The sequence below is a fragment of the Pogona vitticeps genome, chromosome 5 (assembly GCF_051106095.1).
Source record: "Pogona vitticeps strain Pit_001003342236 chromosome 5, PviZW2.1, whole genome shotgun sequence".
NCBI lineage: Eukaryota > Metazoa > Chordata > Lepidosauria > Squamata > Agamidae > Pogona > Pogona vitticeps.
This window is the reverse complement of record NC_135787.1, coordinates 70,179,494-70,198,418: the sequence shown is the minus strand read 5'-3', so window position 1 is coordinate 70,198,418 and position 18,925 is coordinate 70,179,494. Positions and strand designations below refer to the sequence as shown.

The window sequence follows — 18,925 nt, the reverse complement described above, 5'->3', positions numbered from 1 at the left end:
TTGCATCCTGATTTAGGTGCAAACGTAAATTTTATCCTTTGAAATTAAGTTTGGATTGTGCGTAGTGATCTGGTGTATGTTTGTTTTTAAACAACATCTGATATTTACTCAGTCAAAAGGAATGCTTACTTAGTATAGCCAATTCAGTCAATAGTGTGAGTTCTAGCCTGTGCCAAATACTTTCTTTCAAATAATTGCAAAACCACTTAATATATTTGGGTTAGAACTTAAAAAGCAGAGTGAAATCTGTGAAGCGTTTCTGGATTTTCCTGGAACTAGGCTGTTGCTGCCCCTGCCTTTCCAACCCAATGTTTATTTGGAAGTCAAGCCCACTATTTCAGAGACTAAACATGCACCTGTGCTTATGTAGGAAGGCTTTGTATGGACTATGTTATGTATGCCAAATTGCATCTGATTTATAACAACCCAAGTAGGCTTTTCAAGATAGGTGAGATATTTAAGGAGTGGCTTTATCACTGCCATTCCACCCCAAGTGAGTTTCCATAGCTGAGCAAGGATTCATCCAGGTCTCCTGAATCCTAGACAATCAGCCTATTGGCTACACTGTACTGGTTCTTTTATTTGAAATAGCCAAAATTAACTGAGAAATCTTCATTCCTATCTTATGACCAAACTGTTTGCTATTTACAATCAAACCCACTTTAGTGGTTCCTAGCCATTTTGTCTTACTAAATTATTTTGACACATACTTAATAACAGAAACTGATTCTGGAAAATCCTTTAGCAAATAGCGGCAATCAAATTCATGTGCGCCCAACTCCAAGGCCTGTGAAAATAAAAAGGAGTTAATCCTGTTTTTAACTTTCTCCTTTTGAAATACTGAGTTAATGGTGGATGGTGCCATTTTAATGTAAAATCATAAATCATCCAATATGGCCAATGATAATGGGTAATATTGGGGACCATATTGTGACAACATCTTGAGGGCCACAGATTTCCATCTTTGAAATACAGCGTGCAGGGGAAGACAGACTTCAGAAAACTCTCAAGGACTGTCTGGAACTGAACTGAGCTATTGATCATGTTTGTTTTAGGGTAGAGACACATGAATTTTGGATGTACCGTATTTTTCTGTGTAGAAAACGACACATGCACTCGGGTGCCTCTTGCTGCTGCCTTCCCCGCCAGCCTGATTACCTCCTCCAGGACAACTGCTGACTGCCAGGGCTCACCTCCAGCTCACATCGCCCACCTTGTCCCCTCTGGTGGTGGAGGCAGGAGGAGGCAGAGGCAGAGGCAAACAAGCACTCATGCATGCTCATAGTTCTGGCTGATGTTTGTGGCTTGAGATTGGGAAAAGTAAAAACTCTTTCTTGACACATGAGAGGGACTGTTTTGTTATTTTCCACAGGCTTGGGATGAGAACTTACCCTTGTGCATCCACACTGCTAAAACCTCCTTAGGTTCTTTGTTTTTCATTGCAGTCTTGTACATGTTTGCTACCACCATTCTCTTCCAACCAAGTTATACACCAACCAATTAAGTTTTACCTTCTCCCATAAATCAAGTCTGTCTCTATCTGTACAACCATCCTGATTTTCTCCAAGTGCCCCTGAAGACGTATAAGTCTAGGCTTCAGGGCCTTCGCCATGTAACATCATCTGGTGGAATTTTTTTGGTGATGTTTGTTCGTTTAAAGAGCAGGAAATAAGGCTGCCACAGGTTCTGTAGGCATCTGCCCATGCTAGATGTTAATTTTGTGTCTGTTTCCTCTTCCCAGTAGTGGCAATTATTTGACCCTCCCTCAGGGGCTCCTGGGCCACATACTTAGTTCCTGAAGTCCACTGTTCAGTACCATTGGTACTCATGGCTGTAATTTCCTCAACGTTACAATTTCATGTAATTGAAGACACTGCTAAGATTGTCAGGAGTAAAAGAAATCCGCAGGGCAGGGATGGGATATCTTCGACCCCATATGTTTTGGACTACAACTCCCAGGATCCCTTACCATCAGCCTTGTTGGCTAGATCTTGTAGAAGGTAAAGTCCAAAAATGTCCAGTAAATCAAATGTTCTTGCCACAGGGTATGTGGGCTCAATATAAGGTGAAAAGGAGACTCAAGGATAGCTTTATGCCTAAGCATTCATCAGCTGAGCAAGGAGGGCAATGAAGGGGGAAGAAGCATGTTTGCTGCTGGTGGTGGTTGAGGTTTTGCACTGATCACCAGTGAATTCAAAGACATAGTTCTGTCCTGGGAGGCTATGGCTGCAAGTGGGACTGAGATAATGTTATTAGCCAGAACAGGTAATACTTTAAGGCAAGTGTAGGACTCCAGTTCAAAATTGGGAAAGGAGTACGACAAGACTGTATATTGTCCCCCAGCTTATTCAACTTGTATGCAGAATACATCATGCGGAAGGCTGGACTGGAGGAATCCCAAGCCGGAATTAAGATTGCCGGAAGAAATATCAACAACCTCCGATATGCAGATGACACCACTCTGATGGCAGAAAGTGAGGAGGAATTAAAGAACCTTGTAATGAGGGTGAAAGAGGAGAGTGCAAAAAACGGTCTGAAATTCAACATCAAAAAAACTAAGATCGTGGCCACTGGTCCCATCACCTCCTGGGAAATAGAAGGGGAAGATATGGAGGCAGTGACAGATTTTATTTTCCTGGGCTCCATGATCACTGCAGATGGAGACAGCAGCCACGAAATTAAAAGTCGCCTGCTTCTTGGGAGGAAAGCGATGACAAATCTTGACAGCATCTTAAAAAGCAGAGACATTACCTTGCCAACAAAAGTCCGAATAGTCAAAGCTATGGTTTTTCCTCTCGTGATGTATGGAAGTGAGAGCTGGACCATAAAGAAAGCAGACCACCGAAGAATTGATGCCTTTGAATTGCGGTGCTGGAGGAGACTCTTGAGAATCCCCTGGACTGCAAGGAGAACAAACCTATCAATTCTAAAGGAAATCAATCCTGAGTGCTCACTGGAAGGACAGATCCTGAAGCTGAGGCTCCAGTACTTTGGCCATCTCATGAGAAGAAAAGACTCCCTGGAAAAGACCCTGATGTTGGGAAAGTGTGATGGCAAGAGGAGAAGGGGACGACCGAGGATGAGATGGCTGGACAGTGTCTGCAAAACAACCAACATGAATTTGACACAACTCCGGGAGTCAGGGGAAGATAGGAGGGCCTGGCGTGCTCTGGTCCATGGGGTCACAAAGAGTCGGACACGACTAAATGACTAAATGACGGCAGCGACGACGAGGACTCCAGAGGGCAATTTGTTGTACTGCACATCCAGTTACAAGGCTTTGGCTAGGATGAGGCTAGTTTGTGATTGCACTTTTTTTTCATCACTTAGAAGTAACCTATTGGGTTTTTTTGCCATTTGAAAGTTACAGAGAAAACCTCAGTTTTCTCTGAACTTAATGATCAATCAACTTAATTAACTTATATGTCTGTCTAAGATGTTTTTAGAGAATGCTACAGTAACCAATAGGAGAAAACCCATTAGTCATAAACCTTGCATGAATGAATAGACAGATCCACATATACATTCCTTTGCATACAGGAGTAAGGGGCTGTGGCTTTCCAGGTGTTGCTTGATGCCAGCTCCATTAACCCCTCAGCACTGATTGGCTGACTAGAATGGCTGGGGTTCCTGGTGTCTCAGTCCAATAGCACCTAGAGGGCCACAATTGCCTATTCCTGTCATGTTAGTTACCTTAAGTGATGGGTGCTGACAGCATGGGAGCCGGTTTAAAGTCACAATATTTACAATTCAAAGTATCTTTGAAAGGAAAATGTATCTGAGGAAACCTCATAATTTGTAAATGTAGAAAAAGTAGAAAACCCCAGTGGTCAATGGTGACAAAGCATCATCCATAGCTATGAAATGGCAAGTGTTGACCTTGTTGGTTCTAGGAGGCAAGGATATATTGTAGTTTTGATGAAGATCACACTTTTAGATTTTGGGGAAACTGTGATCTTGCATGCCTTAACACTGAGTGTCAGTGGGAGGGGACACGCCCTATTGTTTTTAGTCATTGCTACTAACTTGATTGGTAGAGTTTTCCCCCACTTCTATAATTGGGTCAGGTCCTTCTTCCTGTTTGCTTTGGGTACCTTTGTTGTTGTTGTTTGTCTTCTTCTCTGACTGCACTTCAAGAAACAAGCATAAAAGTTTTCTCCATGCCTAGAAACTCCATTTTGTCTCTTTCCTTGTAATTGTAACTACAGCTGATGACTGGGAGCCAACCTCAGTTCTCTCTCTCTTTTTAAGATGAAGATAGAGTGATCACTTTTTACTATAAAAGGACTAGAGTATGTGTCCCAAAGGAAGGCTTGTGAGACTAAATCTCTTCAAGCTTTTGAGTTTCTGGTTTATGCTAGCAAAAGAAATAACCAAAATCCTAGTACTCCTCCCCTCTTCTTCGCCTTAAAAAAAAAAAATCAAAACTTCAGTAGCAGATTCTAATTCAATATGGTGGCTTGCTTGCATTGTTATATGAAAAAAGATAGCTTTTCTGTGCATTAGTCAGTGCTTGTTTCATAGACAGAATCAATCAATCAATCAATCAGTTGCCATGAGCACCATGTTTATTGTTCTATCTACTTACCATTGGTGTTAAGCACTGTAACATTCCATATACAGTTTTCTATCATACATTGTTTTCCATTTATTCACATCTTGTCCTAACAGTAGAAATTTTAGCTTGCTCTTAATAAAAACAGAGCAACTCCCCACTGCAGGATTTCTATCTTGCCCTTGAAACAATTTTCTTGAGCAGCTGGGAAGACATAATTCCCACAGGCCCACTCCATTACCTTCAGGGGGATTTGTTCAAGACTTTTCACAGGAGAGTCAGGGAAATACTTTCAATACAGCTGCGTTTATATCAGTACAGGCTGCTCTGCTAGCACATGTGAAATCAGCATATTTGGATCTGATAGTTGACAGAGGTCACCCCTTTCACCATAATAACCCAGAACAGTTGGCTAGTAAGCCCAGAGTCACCTCCTCATATTCATCAATACCCATATTGACCTCCATGCCAAATTTCAGTTTTTTAAAAAAATGGCATAGATTCTACTGTATACCCATTCTGATTCTGAAAATATTTTGTTGCAGATCTGTGGATTCAGAGGGGGTTTTTTTGCATCAAAAATGTGAAAATACATTGCTTGCCTCAGGAGCAGTGAGATCTTTTACACGCGTGCACACATGTGCACGCACAGAGAGAGAGAGAGAGTTTCAGAAGGTCTAAATAGAAAGAAAGTGTGAAGGACATTTTTCTCCTTCAGAAACTCTACTACACTTCCACAACACCTATATATGCAACCTTGGAGAAGAATTCATATCACACCAATATGTGTCATGAAACAGAAAACTCTTCCTCCAACATTATCTGGATTATTTTCAGATGGAAGGAAGAGAAAATGATGATTCCTCTCGCCCCCTTTCTCACTTATCAGAAATATTTTCCCCAATCCTATGTACTGAGGGTAGGCAACCTGCAGCTCTGGACATGATTTTAAAAGTGTCAGGGTTGGGAAGGGAGAAATATGGGATAACAGAAAGGAGGTAAGCTCATTTTCTGTTATGGCCCTGTTAATCCCCAACATACAGCACCCAATGGACCACCACCGCCCACCCAGGTATGTTGCCTTCAACAGAAGAAAGTTTTCCATAGTACTCAGGAGACCTGGGTTCAAATCCCCACTCAACCATGGAAACTCACTAGGGGCGTGCAACTGGTAAACCCACTCCTTAAATATCTCACCTAGTGTGAAAACCCTGTTAGGGGTTGCTATAAGCTGATTGATGTCAGGTAACAAATATGGCAGTAGAGCAGTGGCAGCCCAAGACTTTTTTGCCTGAGGCAAAGAAAAGTTGACTCCCCCTCTGCTCCATAGACATTGGATGATTCAACTGGCAACTGAAGCATGTGTCAACAGACACAAAGAATCCTTCACTGCACCACTACAGGTCAATTTAGGGGGTGAAGACAAGCCATGCAGCACGCACAGTTTTATCCTTAGATAGAGAAGAATGGCCGGGGGTTTCAGAAGAGACAACCACCTCACTTTGCCAAATGGTGAGGGGCCCTGCAATAAAATGTTCCAGTTCAAATCTGGCAGCTGACTCTTTCATCAATTTATAGCATATGAAGGGAATGTTTGAGTAGGGTAGGGAAGCAAGAAAGAAACAAGTTATTTCTCTTCTTTTCTGAGATCCCCTGCCTCTCCATCAATTGTTGTTCCAGACCCCCTACAACAAGAGCGGGGGAATATGTAGCTTCTTTATAATTCCTATCATATCTGACTAGTAGCCATGCTTATTCATGTGGAAAGGAGGGGAGACCATCTGTGGGGAGTCCAATAACATCAGAAACACTAGGGGGCTCTCACTCTGAAGCAGATTCTTGAACAGTAAGTAGCCTTTCTTTCACTCACATTGCATTTAGTTGAAGTCCCCAAATTCACTTTATAAACTACCTTTACATTCAACTTCATGGATTTTAAGCAGGTTTAGGTTTAGAAAAGCTGAGTAGCTCCTCCCTCTCCAAATTTAATTCTCAAGTCTTTAGACAACTTACTCCTAAAGCTTCAAGCATGAATACTCATAGTAGGGAGTAAGTCTTACTGACTGTATAGCAAGATACTGCTGGATAACTCCATGGTTTAAGTATCTGCCTGTGGAACCAAAGTTTGGGAGTTTGAACTTGATGATCCATAGTATCCCTTCCTGTTCTGTAGTTCTATGATGATGATTTATTTCTCAATAAAGTTGCCATAGGATTGTGCTGTCAAACCTTTTCTTTTGAAAGAAACTTGGGGCAACCATTTTTTTAAAAATAGAGTCCTATTTTCTTTTACAAAAGCAAAATCCACCTCCTTTATTTAAATAAATATAAATATAAATCTGATATAAAATTATTCACAATAATAAGCCAGAAAATCAGCACAACTATAATTCGGGTTCTTCCATTGCCCATTTTTTATAAAGATTTGTACAAAAAAGGATGGAGAGTTTTTAAGACCAAAGTTTTTCATTTTCTAAACTTTTCCCCATAAATCTGACTTGGATAAGATTCTCCCTCCCTCGAATTTTTGGACCTGGGAAGAGAAGGTTCTCACCCTCCTTCCTACTTATAGGGAAAGCCAAGACTGTGGGACCGGAAAGCAGGGACTGCGGGCCCATACAGGATTGGGGCGGGTGAGCGGGCATGAATCTCGCTGGCTTCTGCAGAATCCGCATTGCTTCATTCGACCGGCGCCTTCCGTTCCACTCGGTCTAGCACCAGCGCGGTGGACAGAGCTCCGAAGCGTCATTTCTCCCGCCTTCCTGGCGGCTCTGATCTCTGCTTGCCGTTGCCCGGCAGGACGAGCGATCCTCGAAGTCCAAGAAGGATGTCTGTCCGTTCATAAAGGGGAGACGTCTTTGTCTTCGTTGCCCGAAGCCGGAGAGAGCGACTCTTCGTCTTCAGACCTCGGGTAACGTCCTGGGTTGCTGCTGCAGTTGCAGCCGCTGTGCGTATTCCTCTGGGTGCCTTTGCCTTCCTTCTTGTGCTTCACCCTCCGGTTCTGGAACCAGATCTTCACCTGTTTCTCCGACAGGTTGAGATACGTGGCGATTTCGATTCGCCGCAGCCGAGACAGGTACATGTTGGAAGAGAATTCTCTCTCTAGCTCCAGCAGTTGCGTGCTGGTGAAGGCCGTGCGCATCCGCTTGCCATTCTGCAACGGGCTTGCCCCGTCCGAGGCTCCTGCAGAAGGCGGAGGGGAGGAAGATGTTGTGGGAGCGGGGGGTGGGGGTGGGGGTGGGGGTGGGGGTGAAGGAAGAGAGAATCAGCCCCGGTTAAAACTTGACAGGAAGAGCATCAGCGTACTATACCTTGGCTGAACCTTAGAATACAAAAAGGCGCTCACAAGCCAGTGCAGAGTTCCTCTCACCGAGCATACAGAGTTTGGGGAAGTTAACTTAAAAAAAAAAAAAACAACAAAACACCTCTCCCCAAATTGATCGTGCTGGATAGAGGATTCGGAAAACTGTTGTCATCATCATCATCATCATCATCATCATCATCATCATCATCATCATCATCATAATGATAATGATAATGATAATGATAATGATAATTTTTTCTGAGATCTACCATGTCTACTACAAGGAAATGCACTTCTTGAGTAAAGCAGAGCTCTTTGGGCAACTTGGGACCTGCACATCATTCTTTGGGGAACTAAAGTCCTGGGTGAAAAATAAAGAGTGCTGGACATCAATACATCAGGGCTGGTGAACCTGTGGCATTCCAGATTCCTTTGGACTTGAGTCCACATCAGTCCCAGACAGTCTAGCTAATGTTGAAGGACTGCAGGAGCTGCAGTTTGGCAGAATCTGGACCATCATGAATTCCCCACTCTGGAGACAGGTTCTCTGTTGGGGAGTCCTGCTGGACCAGATCAAAGTTATACCTAGTCCACAAGCCAAACTTGGAGGCTTCTATATAAGCCATCATGACTACTGGCCAATGATAGATTGGCTTTACATGGATTTGTCTGAATCCCAGGCTACCTGACATACCAACTCTAACCATCTTTCCTAGCAACAAAATCCACAGATTTCATTTTACACCATGAGAAGACTGATTCTGCCCCTACTATACATAACTTTAATGTGAATGGCTTCCATTTCCAGTATTATGGAGAAGAAAAAGAATAACTCTCTGCCCAAGTAGTTAAAAGTGATCTTATTTCAAATTCAGGGTGTAACTGGAAGAACAGGTGTCCCCTGTCTTGCCACATTTGTGCCAGATGAAGATCTCTAGGACACAGCAAAGCCTATCTACTCTACTATTGGTCTAATAATGTATCATTTTAACCAAGGGCTTAACACTGTTCACAAGGCAACACCTCTGGGCTGGAAACTCAGCTCCTGTTGAAAGTAATAAAACTGTCTGAAAGAGGTTAGGCAGTGTGCATACTTCAAGCCTTGCTTTCTTTCCTTTATTCACTAAATGCTCCAGAGCTGCACCCCAATTTCAAGTGGTACATTCTGATTTCACCTGTTTTATTTCTTACACACTTCCTGAGTAGCTTTTTGTGGATCAGCTTTTGGAGAAAACACTTTCCTTCACCAAACCAGGTAGCTGGACAAGCCAACAGGAAATCAGGAACCTCACCTTTACATTTTTACACCTCAACCAAGAAGATGCCTTTTTTTAAAAAAGTAAATATCTCCTCATCCCCAGTATAATTCCCTACAACCATTTACATGCTGGAGAAACTGTATTCACCAATGTGTGAAGTGTATCTGAAGTGGTGGATTGTGTTGGAAGACTTTTTTGAAAGCATTCCTTCCTCCCCCACACACCTCTATGTTACAAATGCTTTATGGGGTGTTTGGAAGTGGAGTAGCCTGTATCTGTTGTTTCTTAACCTTCCTATTGCTGCAAAGAAAGAGTTACATTTCTTGTCTTCTTCTTACTTTCAATCTGTGAACATCTCTTTGAGATGTTCCTTCACCATAGGGTTCCTAGCAAAAGTTTCAGACAGGCTTTCTTTTTATTTGTATCTTCTAAATTAATCTTAGTATCTACTTTATTTTAAGCTCGGACTACAGTATGCCTGGTTTATTGCTCCCAGGAAAAGAGAAACAAAGTGGGTTCAAATGCCTACAGGGGATGCTGTTACAGCTCTACTCTGCCAAACAAAGGGATCTTCTAACAGGGCTCTCCCACAAACAATTAGTAACCTAAATTAAAAGTTACAACACTTTGCACCTCAGGAAAGCTGACCCTGAAATAAATCTGTTAGTCTGAAAAGTGCTACAAATCTCCATGTTTTTTTTTAAATTGAATCCTGAAACAGACCAACACTATTGTCCCTTGAATATCATCCAGATGGTAAGACTCCTTTGACTTGGAGTGGCCAGACAAATGAAGACCTTCAAACCATTCCCTGTAACCTGTCCCTGCTGATTTACTCCAGCCTGAGTCAGCCATTTGGAGCTACCAAAAAGGGTCTCTGTATTAATCCAGAATACCTATGTGGATTGCAAGCAGACCAATTATATTATGGTTACTATGGGTTGCAGATTCAGACTGAGATTGGGCCCTGGTCTGTAGTTTAAGACCCCACAGCTGGTCTCACATCAGTTGAATTCAAACCCAGACTGAGATTAATCCTGACTCCAGATTGAGACTAAAGCACTTATTCCAGACCCAGAGCTGTGCTGATGAGATCCCAAAGTGTGTTCTAAGGTCAAATGCATACCTTGAAACCTATGACTCTGGAAAAGCCCATCTCACTGAATTGAACCTTGATACGGCCTGAAAGTCTTAAGTTCAGACCCTGATCATCTAACAAAGGAAACCTTCTAGTGAAGCCCTTGAGATCCCTTGAACGGAGAGAGAAGTGTCAGAAGCCCTATGCCGCTTGGCTCTGGTTTAGCATGGTGAACCAGAAGATACACAATCTGTTTCAAAGAGGCACACACAGATTCCTTCTCTTTGCTCGGAGCTAGAACCAGTCGCCTCTCCATCTGCTGCACCTGTTGCTGGGGCTAGAGGTGGGGAGTGGGGAGCAGAGCCTTCCTTTTCTATGGACATTCTCGGGTTAAAGCACAAATCTGCAAGGGACATTGTGCCTTACTCACATGCGTCCTGATCCAAGGGCCGGGGGGGGGGGGCAAACCGAGGACTACATCCGCTGGGTCTCCCCTCTTCCCCTCCCCCCGCCAGGCTCTCCAAAGCCGCTTAGAATCGTTTCCTCACCTACTCCGGAATATGAAACACGCACTAAATTAGGGCTGTCACGCTGTTGTGCAGCCAGTCTCCAGGCTTTTTAGCTTCTGAATTGAGGAGAGGAAATGGAGGATTACTGGGGAGTATTTCCAGAAGTATGTGGGGCTACTTAAGAAGTACCTGGATTCCCCTAGTCCCAGGAGCAAAGGGAGAAAGACGTAAGGATCTTTCAGGCAGTCGGCGGGGCTTCCTTTCAAAACTTAGAAACTAACTTTCTTGGAGAGACAACGGAAATGCGCTCTCCCCAATTGAGGGATGGTGATGTGAATGTATGGGCTGGAGGAAGGTAATCCTATTTCAGTAATAGGATATTTAGAGATAAGTCTCTACAAAAAGCCAACTTGAGGGATTGCGGCGGTGTTACTCTAAGCGACCTTTTCGTCCGAGTAGGTTGACAGCCTTAAATCTTCAGATTGCGGGGATGCGCTTTTGATCTTCGGGCTGCCGGAGAAAAGAGCCACTGTCACGGGGGAAAGCCTGCCTGCCTGCCTCAGCTAGCTGCCTCCTCCCTTGCCCCTCGCACCTCGTCCCAAGTCCCAATCCCCTAGACCCCCCCCCCGATAAGGTATGCGGGGCGGGAGGGGGTCGGAGGTCAAGATTCCTACCCAGGCCCAGGCAGTGGAATCGCCGCGGGTCGCTCATGCTGTAGGCAGCCGCCGTGCAGACAGGTGGGTGGCCGCCCAGGGCGTGAGCTGCCGCCGCCGCCGCCGCTGCCGCTGCTGCCGCCGCCGCGGCTGAGGCCACCGACCCTGGCGGCTGTGGAGGCTGCGGCTGCGGCTGCTGTGGCTGCGGGGCCGGTTGCTGCGGAGCGTGGCTCATCCGCGGGCAATACTGGGCATCTCCTCCTCCTCCTCCTCCGCCGCCGCCTCCTGGTGCCGCAGCCGCGGTCGCGGGTGTGAAGTGGCCCTTGAGCAGCGGAATGGCGGCGGCGGCGGCGGCGGCGGCGCTTCCTCCGCCACCGGCTCCGCTCCTGGCGCTGGCGGGGGCCCCTCCGCCGCCGCCTCCGGGGGCTGCTCCGGCCGCCGCCGCGGCCGCCCTGGACGAGGCGTGCAGGTGCGAGGTGACACAGAGCGGGCAGACGCAGAAGGTGCCGCTCTTGCGCGACGGGCAGGCGGCCACCGACACGGCCAGGGGCGACGGCACGCCCAGCGGGATGAGGAAGTCCTGCCCAGGGGGCGGGTGGTGGTGGTGGTGGTGGTGATGATGATGCTCCGGCAAGGAGGCCGCCGGGCGCGCCGAGTCCTTGATGATGAGCGAGTCCACATAGAAGGAGCGCGACATGGCTGAGGGGGCCGTCGGGTCGGTGGCGCTTCCCTCTCCCTGCGTGCGTGCGTCCCTCTTGGCCGGTACTCTTGGGGCCGAGCCTCTTCTGCCAAAGCCCTCCGGCGAGCCCAGAAGGTGCTTATGTCTGAGAGGCGAACAAAGGGGGGCTCTGGAGAGGGCTGGTCTTCAACATCAACACTCCCCCCTACACACACACACACACTTCTCTGGAGACCTCCCCTGGTTCTCCCCCCCCCTACTCCCGGCGTGGGGATTTATAGCACCTTGTTAACACGTGATGCCTGGAGGTCGACGTTCATGGAAAGCTCCCCGGGCTCCTTATTGGGGAGTCCTTTCAGAGGATACCCACCCACCCACTTTCCATCCCTCCCTCCCTCCCTGCCTCCCTGCCTCCCTGCCTGCCTGAGACAAAACAGAGAAAGGAGGGGATCGAGAAAGAAGATGTTACGTGCGCGCGTTTGGTTGATTTCACTGGAACTTCAAGATGCCGCCGCCGCCGCCAGTCGGTCAGAAAGGCGAGGAGCCGCACCTGCCCGGCTCCTCCGACGGCAACCTGTTCCGACGGCAATCTCTTCTGGCTGGAAGGCTAAGCCTCGATGGGACAATTTTGTTGATGGGTTGGTGGGGTTTCGTCGCAAGTCGCGACAACTCGAAGGCAACAAAACGAGAGAAAATGGAAGGCGGCTGAGACCAACCGTTTCTCATCTTCTCTCTTGTTTCATCAATCATTCTTCTTATTTTTAAAGTAACCTCTTTTAAGCCTCACCATGTGCAACAGTGGCTTCTCTGCTGAAGCCAAGCCCGCCACGTGTTTAGGTCTCCCTCCCGCTTCTTATTTTGGGATGACACATTAAAGCTCTGGTCACTGTCCCTCTTTATTTTCTTCAGGCGTCTTTTCCACCAGGGGCGAGCGAGGAAGTCATGTCACATAGAAAGAAAAGTAAGGACTGGGATTTTGCTAAAATCCTACTGGTCCGTGCATAGGTGCTTTCAGCTAGGGGTGCGATCCATCGATCTTAAAAGAAGAAATGTAGAGCAGTTTTAAAGTTCACACGGTAACACGGGAAAGCGAGTGTGTTCTGATCCACACTTACGGGAAAGTAAGTTCTTTAGAATTTAATACGTTCAAAACTAAGTAAGTTCCTCTGAATTCGGATTTGCCTGCTGGGGATAGGCTTTTAGGAGCTTCGGGGCACTCTTTCCAGATAGGATGCCTCCAGCTATTTCAACTTCAAAATGACCTTGAGGACATAGTTTCCTGCATATAATTTCAAAACTCATTTTAGAGTTTTGAGACCTCCTTTTCCACTGAAAATAAAGTTTACAGCAGGCGAATTATTTTCAGTGTGGTTCTTCCCTTGCGCCCTCAACAACGGTTTAATTTATTTCTAGAAGTTCAAAGCTTTAGATTTAAATATTCATTTGGCAGTAGCTCTCACTGACTTCAATAAAATTCATTCAGGAGCAAGTTTTAAGTCCTATAGAGATTTACTGAACCTGTTACCGTATGCAGAATCGGAACCTGAGCTCAGATTTGCTTCCCAATAAACTTGTTTCGAATTGGGAAAAATGTGTGTATACATTACACATATTAAAAAAAACGGGGAAATCGGCATATATGACATTATACCACTCTCTGTAAAACTGACAATATTTCTTATATTGTTATAATTCTAAACATAATTGCTAGAAAAGAATAAGCTGTACAGACATGATAGGACATTTCTGAGTAAGCATAATAACCTCACAGATTTAGAGGAGTTTGAGAAGAAATACGAAAGGGTCAATAAGACACCCCCCGGAAAAAAAAACCCAACTCTCATGGAGTCAGTAAGACCAAAAAAAAATGTAATTTAATAGACCCTTTTATGCCCCCCGCCCTCCAGAAATCCAGACGTGTCCTGCTCTCCTCGTTCTCAGTCTGTTGTCAATTTCAAGTGCATTTTTAAAAAAAATCTAAGAACAGGTTGTCCTAGATTTGGTTGCCTTCTACCCTCCTTGATATGAGCGGCTCACCTTAACCTTGTTCCCCTATAAGCTCATTTCTTTTAGATTCCTCGGGAATCAATGGAAGCGGGGGAGGGGGTGTCGATGTGCCAGAACTAAGACAGGCTACTTCAACTACTTCAAACCACAATTGATCACTACAAATGTAGTTGAACTCAGTGGCATTTACTTGTAAACATTTGGCAGATGGAGACAGAGATAGGGAAAATTATGACATACTGGTGATAATAATAATTCAGTGATGCTTATTTCCAGGAAAATGTGCCTAAACCGCAATGTAAGTTTCCTAGTCCTGTGCACATTTACCTGGGAGTAAGCGCCACTAATCACAGTTGGGGCCAGCTTCTACGTATAAGAGTGCATTCTACGCCTACTTAGAGCTTTCCAAAGGGGTACCTGATGGACTATATATTTGGCACAAGTTTTCCTGAGCCGCAGCCTGCTTTCCCAATATACCGCAGTCCTCTAAACTTCCGAGAAATAAAACCTGTCCGTTTTTCAGGTGCCACAAGATTCTTTGCTACCTTTCTTTCGAGACAGAGAGGCTAGTCTCACCGAATCAGGACTGTTCTGCGCAGTCTTATCTGTCCGATCCTATGGAGGGAGACCCAGGGCAGTGTCTCTAGGATTATAGCCCAGGAATAATCCAGAAAGAAAGAATAATAAGAAAGAAAGAAAGAAAGAAAGAAAGAAAGAAAGAAAGAAAGAAAGAAAACGGAAAAGAAAAGAAAAGAAAAGAAAAGAAACGTGGATTTTGTCAAATTGGCAATTAGTTCAGTCCTCAAAGCCTGAAACTCCTCCGGGCGCTTCTGGGCCGAAACGGAAGACTTTCAAGTCAAACTTTGGCCATGGTTGCGGCAGGCCTTCACTCCGAAAGCTTAATGCAAAGAGAAAACGCCGCCGGAAGGACGCCTTTGATCTCCACCAAGTTCGCCGAGGCGATCAGGCCGAGGGAAATTGGCTAAATGGCGAGAAGGCGCGCTCGGCGATTCTTGAGCATTTCGGATTTCATTAGAAAGAGGCCCAAGACACTTCGCGGCACATTACGCGATTTCCCCATGACCTGCTTCATGGGAGTTTAAGAAGCGGCTTATAGAGTTAATGGAGAGAAGATCATCCAGGCAGCTCAGGATGGGGGGTTGCTGCCGATCCCATTTCCACTTGATTTGGGCCCAACACCCACAAATCGCCTTTGAAAAGCATGAATGAAGCTCAGAGCGAGCAGGAGAAGCAAGGAGTAATCTGGAATCTTGTGAGCATTTACTCGGAAAGAAAGGCGCACAGAATCAGATGGAAAGGAGTTTGTGGAGGATTAGACGGGAGAACTTAGAGATGCTCTCCGTGTTTGGGCCGGATCGGACAGGTCTCCAATCTATTTGAAGAAGAAGAAGAAGCCCCTTCTGTATGAACGACAAGCAGAACTTGGAAGTTACTGTTTTGGACTACACCTCCGAGCAGCTCCTGGCCAGCATTGACCAATGGCCATTCTAGCAGGGGAATTCTTGCAATTATAATTCAAAAAAGGAACGTTTTCAAACACTGACATTGTCAAATACTTGCAGTCAGGGAAGGCCAGCTTGTGGTCTTCCAGACATCCTTGGGCAACATCTCCCATCATCCCTCACCATCAGCTGTGCTTGCTAAGGCTGATGGGAGTTGCAGTCCAACAAAATCCGGAGGGCCACATGTTCCCTTCCCAGGTGGCAGAAGCTGGAGATCCAGATATACCACATCTTTTGGGGTTAGCTTGATTATTGATTATTTCAGGCCTGTTATGGGATCCCTTTTAATCAGCAGAGTCAAGGGTGTTTCCTGTAGGCATTTGAACTACTTTGGTTCTCTGCTCTCTGGACCAGTAAACCGGGTGGAGACTGAATTTAAAGAAAACACAGTTACTGAAATTTGTTCAGAAAATACATTGAAAGGAAACCCTGATACCTAAACTTGCTAGCTGACCCTGTGTTGGATCTGAGCACAAGGTCTGAGGAGGAGGAGAGGAGCCCTAGCTGGGGATGTTAGCAAGTTAAGAAGAAAAGACTACCCAGTACACAAGAAATGGAAGATCTGTTCTTTTCTTTGGGGCAAGAGGAAAGTGGAGAAAGAAGGGAAGGAAAAGAAAGAAGCAAGCAGCTGTGCTCCTAAATGTCCCCGTTGGACATTGTGACAGAGAGGAGCACACAGAGATGATGCTTCCAGCAAAATATTCCAGCACTTTCAACTAGTTTCCCATTTTAGTGAGACTTCTACAATCATCCCTTAGAACAATGGTTCCCAACCTTGGGTAACCCAGCTGTTCTTGAACTGCAACTCCCAGAAGCCTTCACCACCAACTGTGCTGGGCAGGGTTTCTGTGAGTTGCAGTCCAAGAACACCTGGGTTACCCAAAGCTTGGAACCACTGCCCTAGAAGGAGACACCGATAATTTTACATGGAGTCAAAGCTTAATGGAGAAGAAACCTGTTGTAAGTGAAGGTGACACTGAAATATGCAAGAACTCACACTTAGATGTTTGAGTCCCTCCATTTAATTGTGCTGTCCTGGTTTTATGTGAGCACTTGTTCTGGACAGGGACTCTTGTCTTTTCAATTGTGCCTCAATGGCATCCATATCAGCCACCATGGTCTTCCTTGCTGCATTAGTCCAGATGCACAAATTTGAACACAACGCATCATGCAAAACAATAGAATGTGGGTCTGCTGATGACATTCAATGACATTCACACCTGAAGCAGAGGGCCAAGGCACAGAGAAAAGATGGGCTAACTACATGCACCATGCTTCAAGTTAATTTTTCATGTTTTAAAGCAACTTTTCTCCAAGCAGCTTGAGACCAACACAGAATTCCCTTCTTTTCCTTTCCTTATAACTCTATGGGATTGGTTAGATTGAAAGAAAATAGCTGGCACAAATTTCTCCTATGGACTTAACAGCTGAGTGATGACTTGACCCTAGAAATCCAGAGTCCCAGGCCAATGAAAAATGGGCAATGTGTGACCCTCTAACTGTTGCTGGCTCTCATCTCTGCTAACCCCCCCCCCCCCATCTTTGGCTATGTTAAGTAAGATGTCTGCAAACTGCAGCCTACTAATATTTGAAGGGCCACAAGTCACCCACCCCTGTTCAAGCTTTGCTCCCAATTCCTTTTTCCTACCCAGCTCTTCAAAGCCCAAGAGCTCCATCCTCCCTTGTATTTGGTGACATTAAAGCAGGCTTCCCCAAAGTGGGGCCCCTCTGGGTATCATGACTGAGCAATGCCCATTGCACCAATGGGAACAGAACTTGGGTGCTTGGAGGTTTGGTCCAGTACATCTGGAAGGGCCCAATTTAGGGAAGTCTGCCCCCAAGATGCCAAGAAAAGTTGACACAGCCACTTCTGGATTCTGAAGCATATTCATATTGGATTTTGTAAAAGCAACAGTTGTAAAAGCAACAATTATTTTGGTGCCGTGCCATTCCTGTCAGCCTTGAACAGCATAGGAAGTGGTGTTGGATCATGAGAGCTGCAGACCATCAAACTCTAGGGGACACCAGTACTTACCCCTGCCATAAAGAGAACCTAATGGCACCCAGCTTATCTGAATTGTAACCCATGCAGTACCTTAGTGGTGGGCCATACGTGGCCCTCCAAATTTTTCAGACTTATCCCTTCCATCAGCCCTCACCAGCCTATCTCATGGTTTGAGAGTATGGGAGGTGAAGTCCAGAAAGCATGTGGAAGGCCGCAGCTACCCCAAGGCTAACCCTAGCCTTGGTTTCATCTCTGTCCCTCCCTCCTCTGGGGCTTCTGTGTGTGGCAAGCAGAGGATAGTGGGGTTGCTACCTCCACACAGTCCTAGCCTTCTTGGTTGGCTGGAAGGATTTATGGGTGGCAATTAAAGCTTTATGAATTGCAGCTGAGACCAGCGCTGCTGCTATTTGAATGCGATTAGGATTCAATTAGAAAGTGTTTACTGGATGGTGGGGTCTCGGGAGGGTAAACAGGCAGCTATTCCAGAAATGTGCTAATCCTGGGTCTTGTGACAACAATTAGGAAACCGGGAGGAGAGGCAGGTCAGCGCTGGTCAGCCTTCCTTCTTTACTGCTGCTGCTTCTGGAAAAAAAAAAACTGAACTGCTTCTGAGATTTCTTCTCCTCAAACTCACTCACCCACAGACCAGCCAATACTGAAAAATAAAACCTGCAACAGCAAGTGAGAGCAGGGTAATATTTTGGTTCCATTTGGTAGTCTCGACTGGAATAGATTCTTTAAGTCAACAGGACTTACATAAGCATTGACTTACTGGACATTAAGTGATTCAGTGGGTCTGTTCCATTCAGTAGGTCTGTTCCATTTGGGACTACCAATCAAATTTAGGCCCCTAGTGTTGGGGACAGGGCAAACAGATCCTATTTTCCTCCTTACCTTCACTGTGGCTTTATACCAGCCACCTACAACCCTGATTTTAGTACAGAGCTTCTTCCACAGTGGGTCTCAGCGTTTGGCTCTTCAGACATTTTGGACTTCACCTCCCAGAACCTCCATCCAGAAGGTCCAATATTCAGGGAGTGGAGTGTTGGTCTAAAATAACGTGCAGGTCCAAAGTCGGAGAGACAACTCACAATCCAATTGATACCAATGCCATGTACATGCTGACTTGAATGTCAGGAACAGATTGATCCTAGGGACTGAGATGCAGACATAGCCACATAAAGTATGTGCCAGGTAACATAAGAAGAGTCCATCTAGTCCAGCTTCCTGTATCTCACAGTGGCCCGACCAGAATGCCTCTGGGAGCACAATAGACAACTAGATAACTGTCTCCTGAGACCCCTCCCCTGCATCTAGCAGATCACAGCCATGGGCTGAAATTCCTCACAGTTT

General features: G+C 45.6%; 1 protein-coding gene across 1 annotated transcript; it reads right to left on the bottom strand.

The window, feature by feature from the left end:
- Positions 1-3,719: 3,719 nt before the first annotated feature.
- Positions 3,720-12,254, bottom strand: GSX2 (GS homeobox 2). The gene is made up of 2 exons (XM_073002314.2): positions 11,380-12,254; positions 3,720-7,738 (listed from the first exon to the last, which is right to left on the bottom strand). The coding sequence occupies exons 1-2, from the start codon at positions 12,053-12,055 to the stop codon at positions 7,395-7,397; spliced, it is 1,020 nt and encodes a 339-aa protein (XP_072858415.2). The 5' UTR covers positions 12,056-12,254; the 3' UTR covers positions 3,720-7,394.
- Positions 12,255-18,925: the final 6,671 nt, after the last annotated feature.

Excerpts from the sequence above, each read along its gene's own strand:
- GSX2 (XM_073002314.2), bottom strand. The coding sequence starts at position 12,055 with ATGTCGCGCTCCTTCTATGTGGACTCGCTCATCATCAAGGACTCGGCG. Across the intron at positions 7,739-11,379 it reads ATTCCACTGCCTGGGCCTGG|GAGCCTCGGACGGGGCAAGC; the intron begins GTAGGAATCTTG and ends CGCCTTCTGCAG.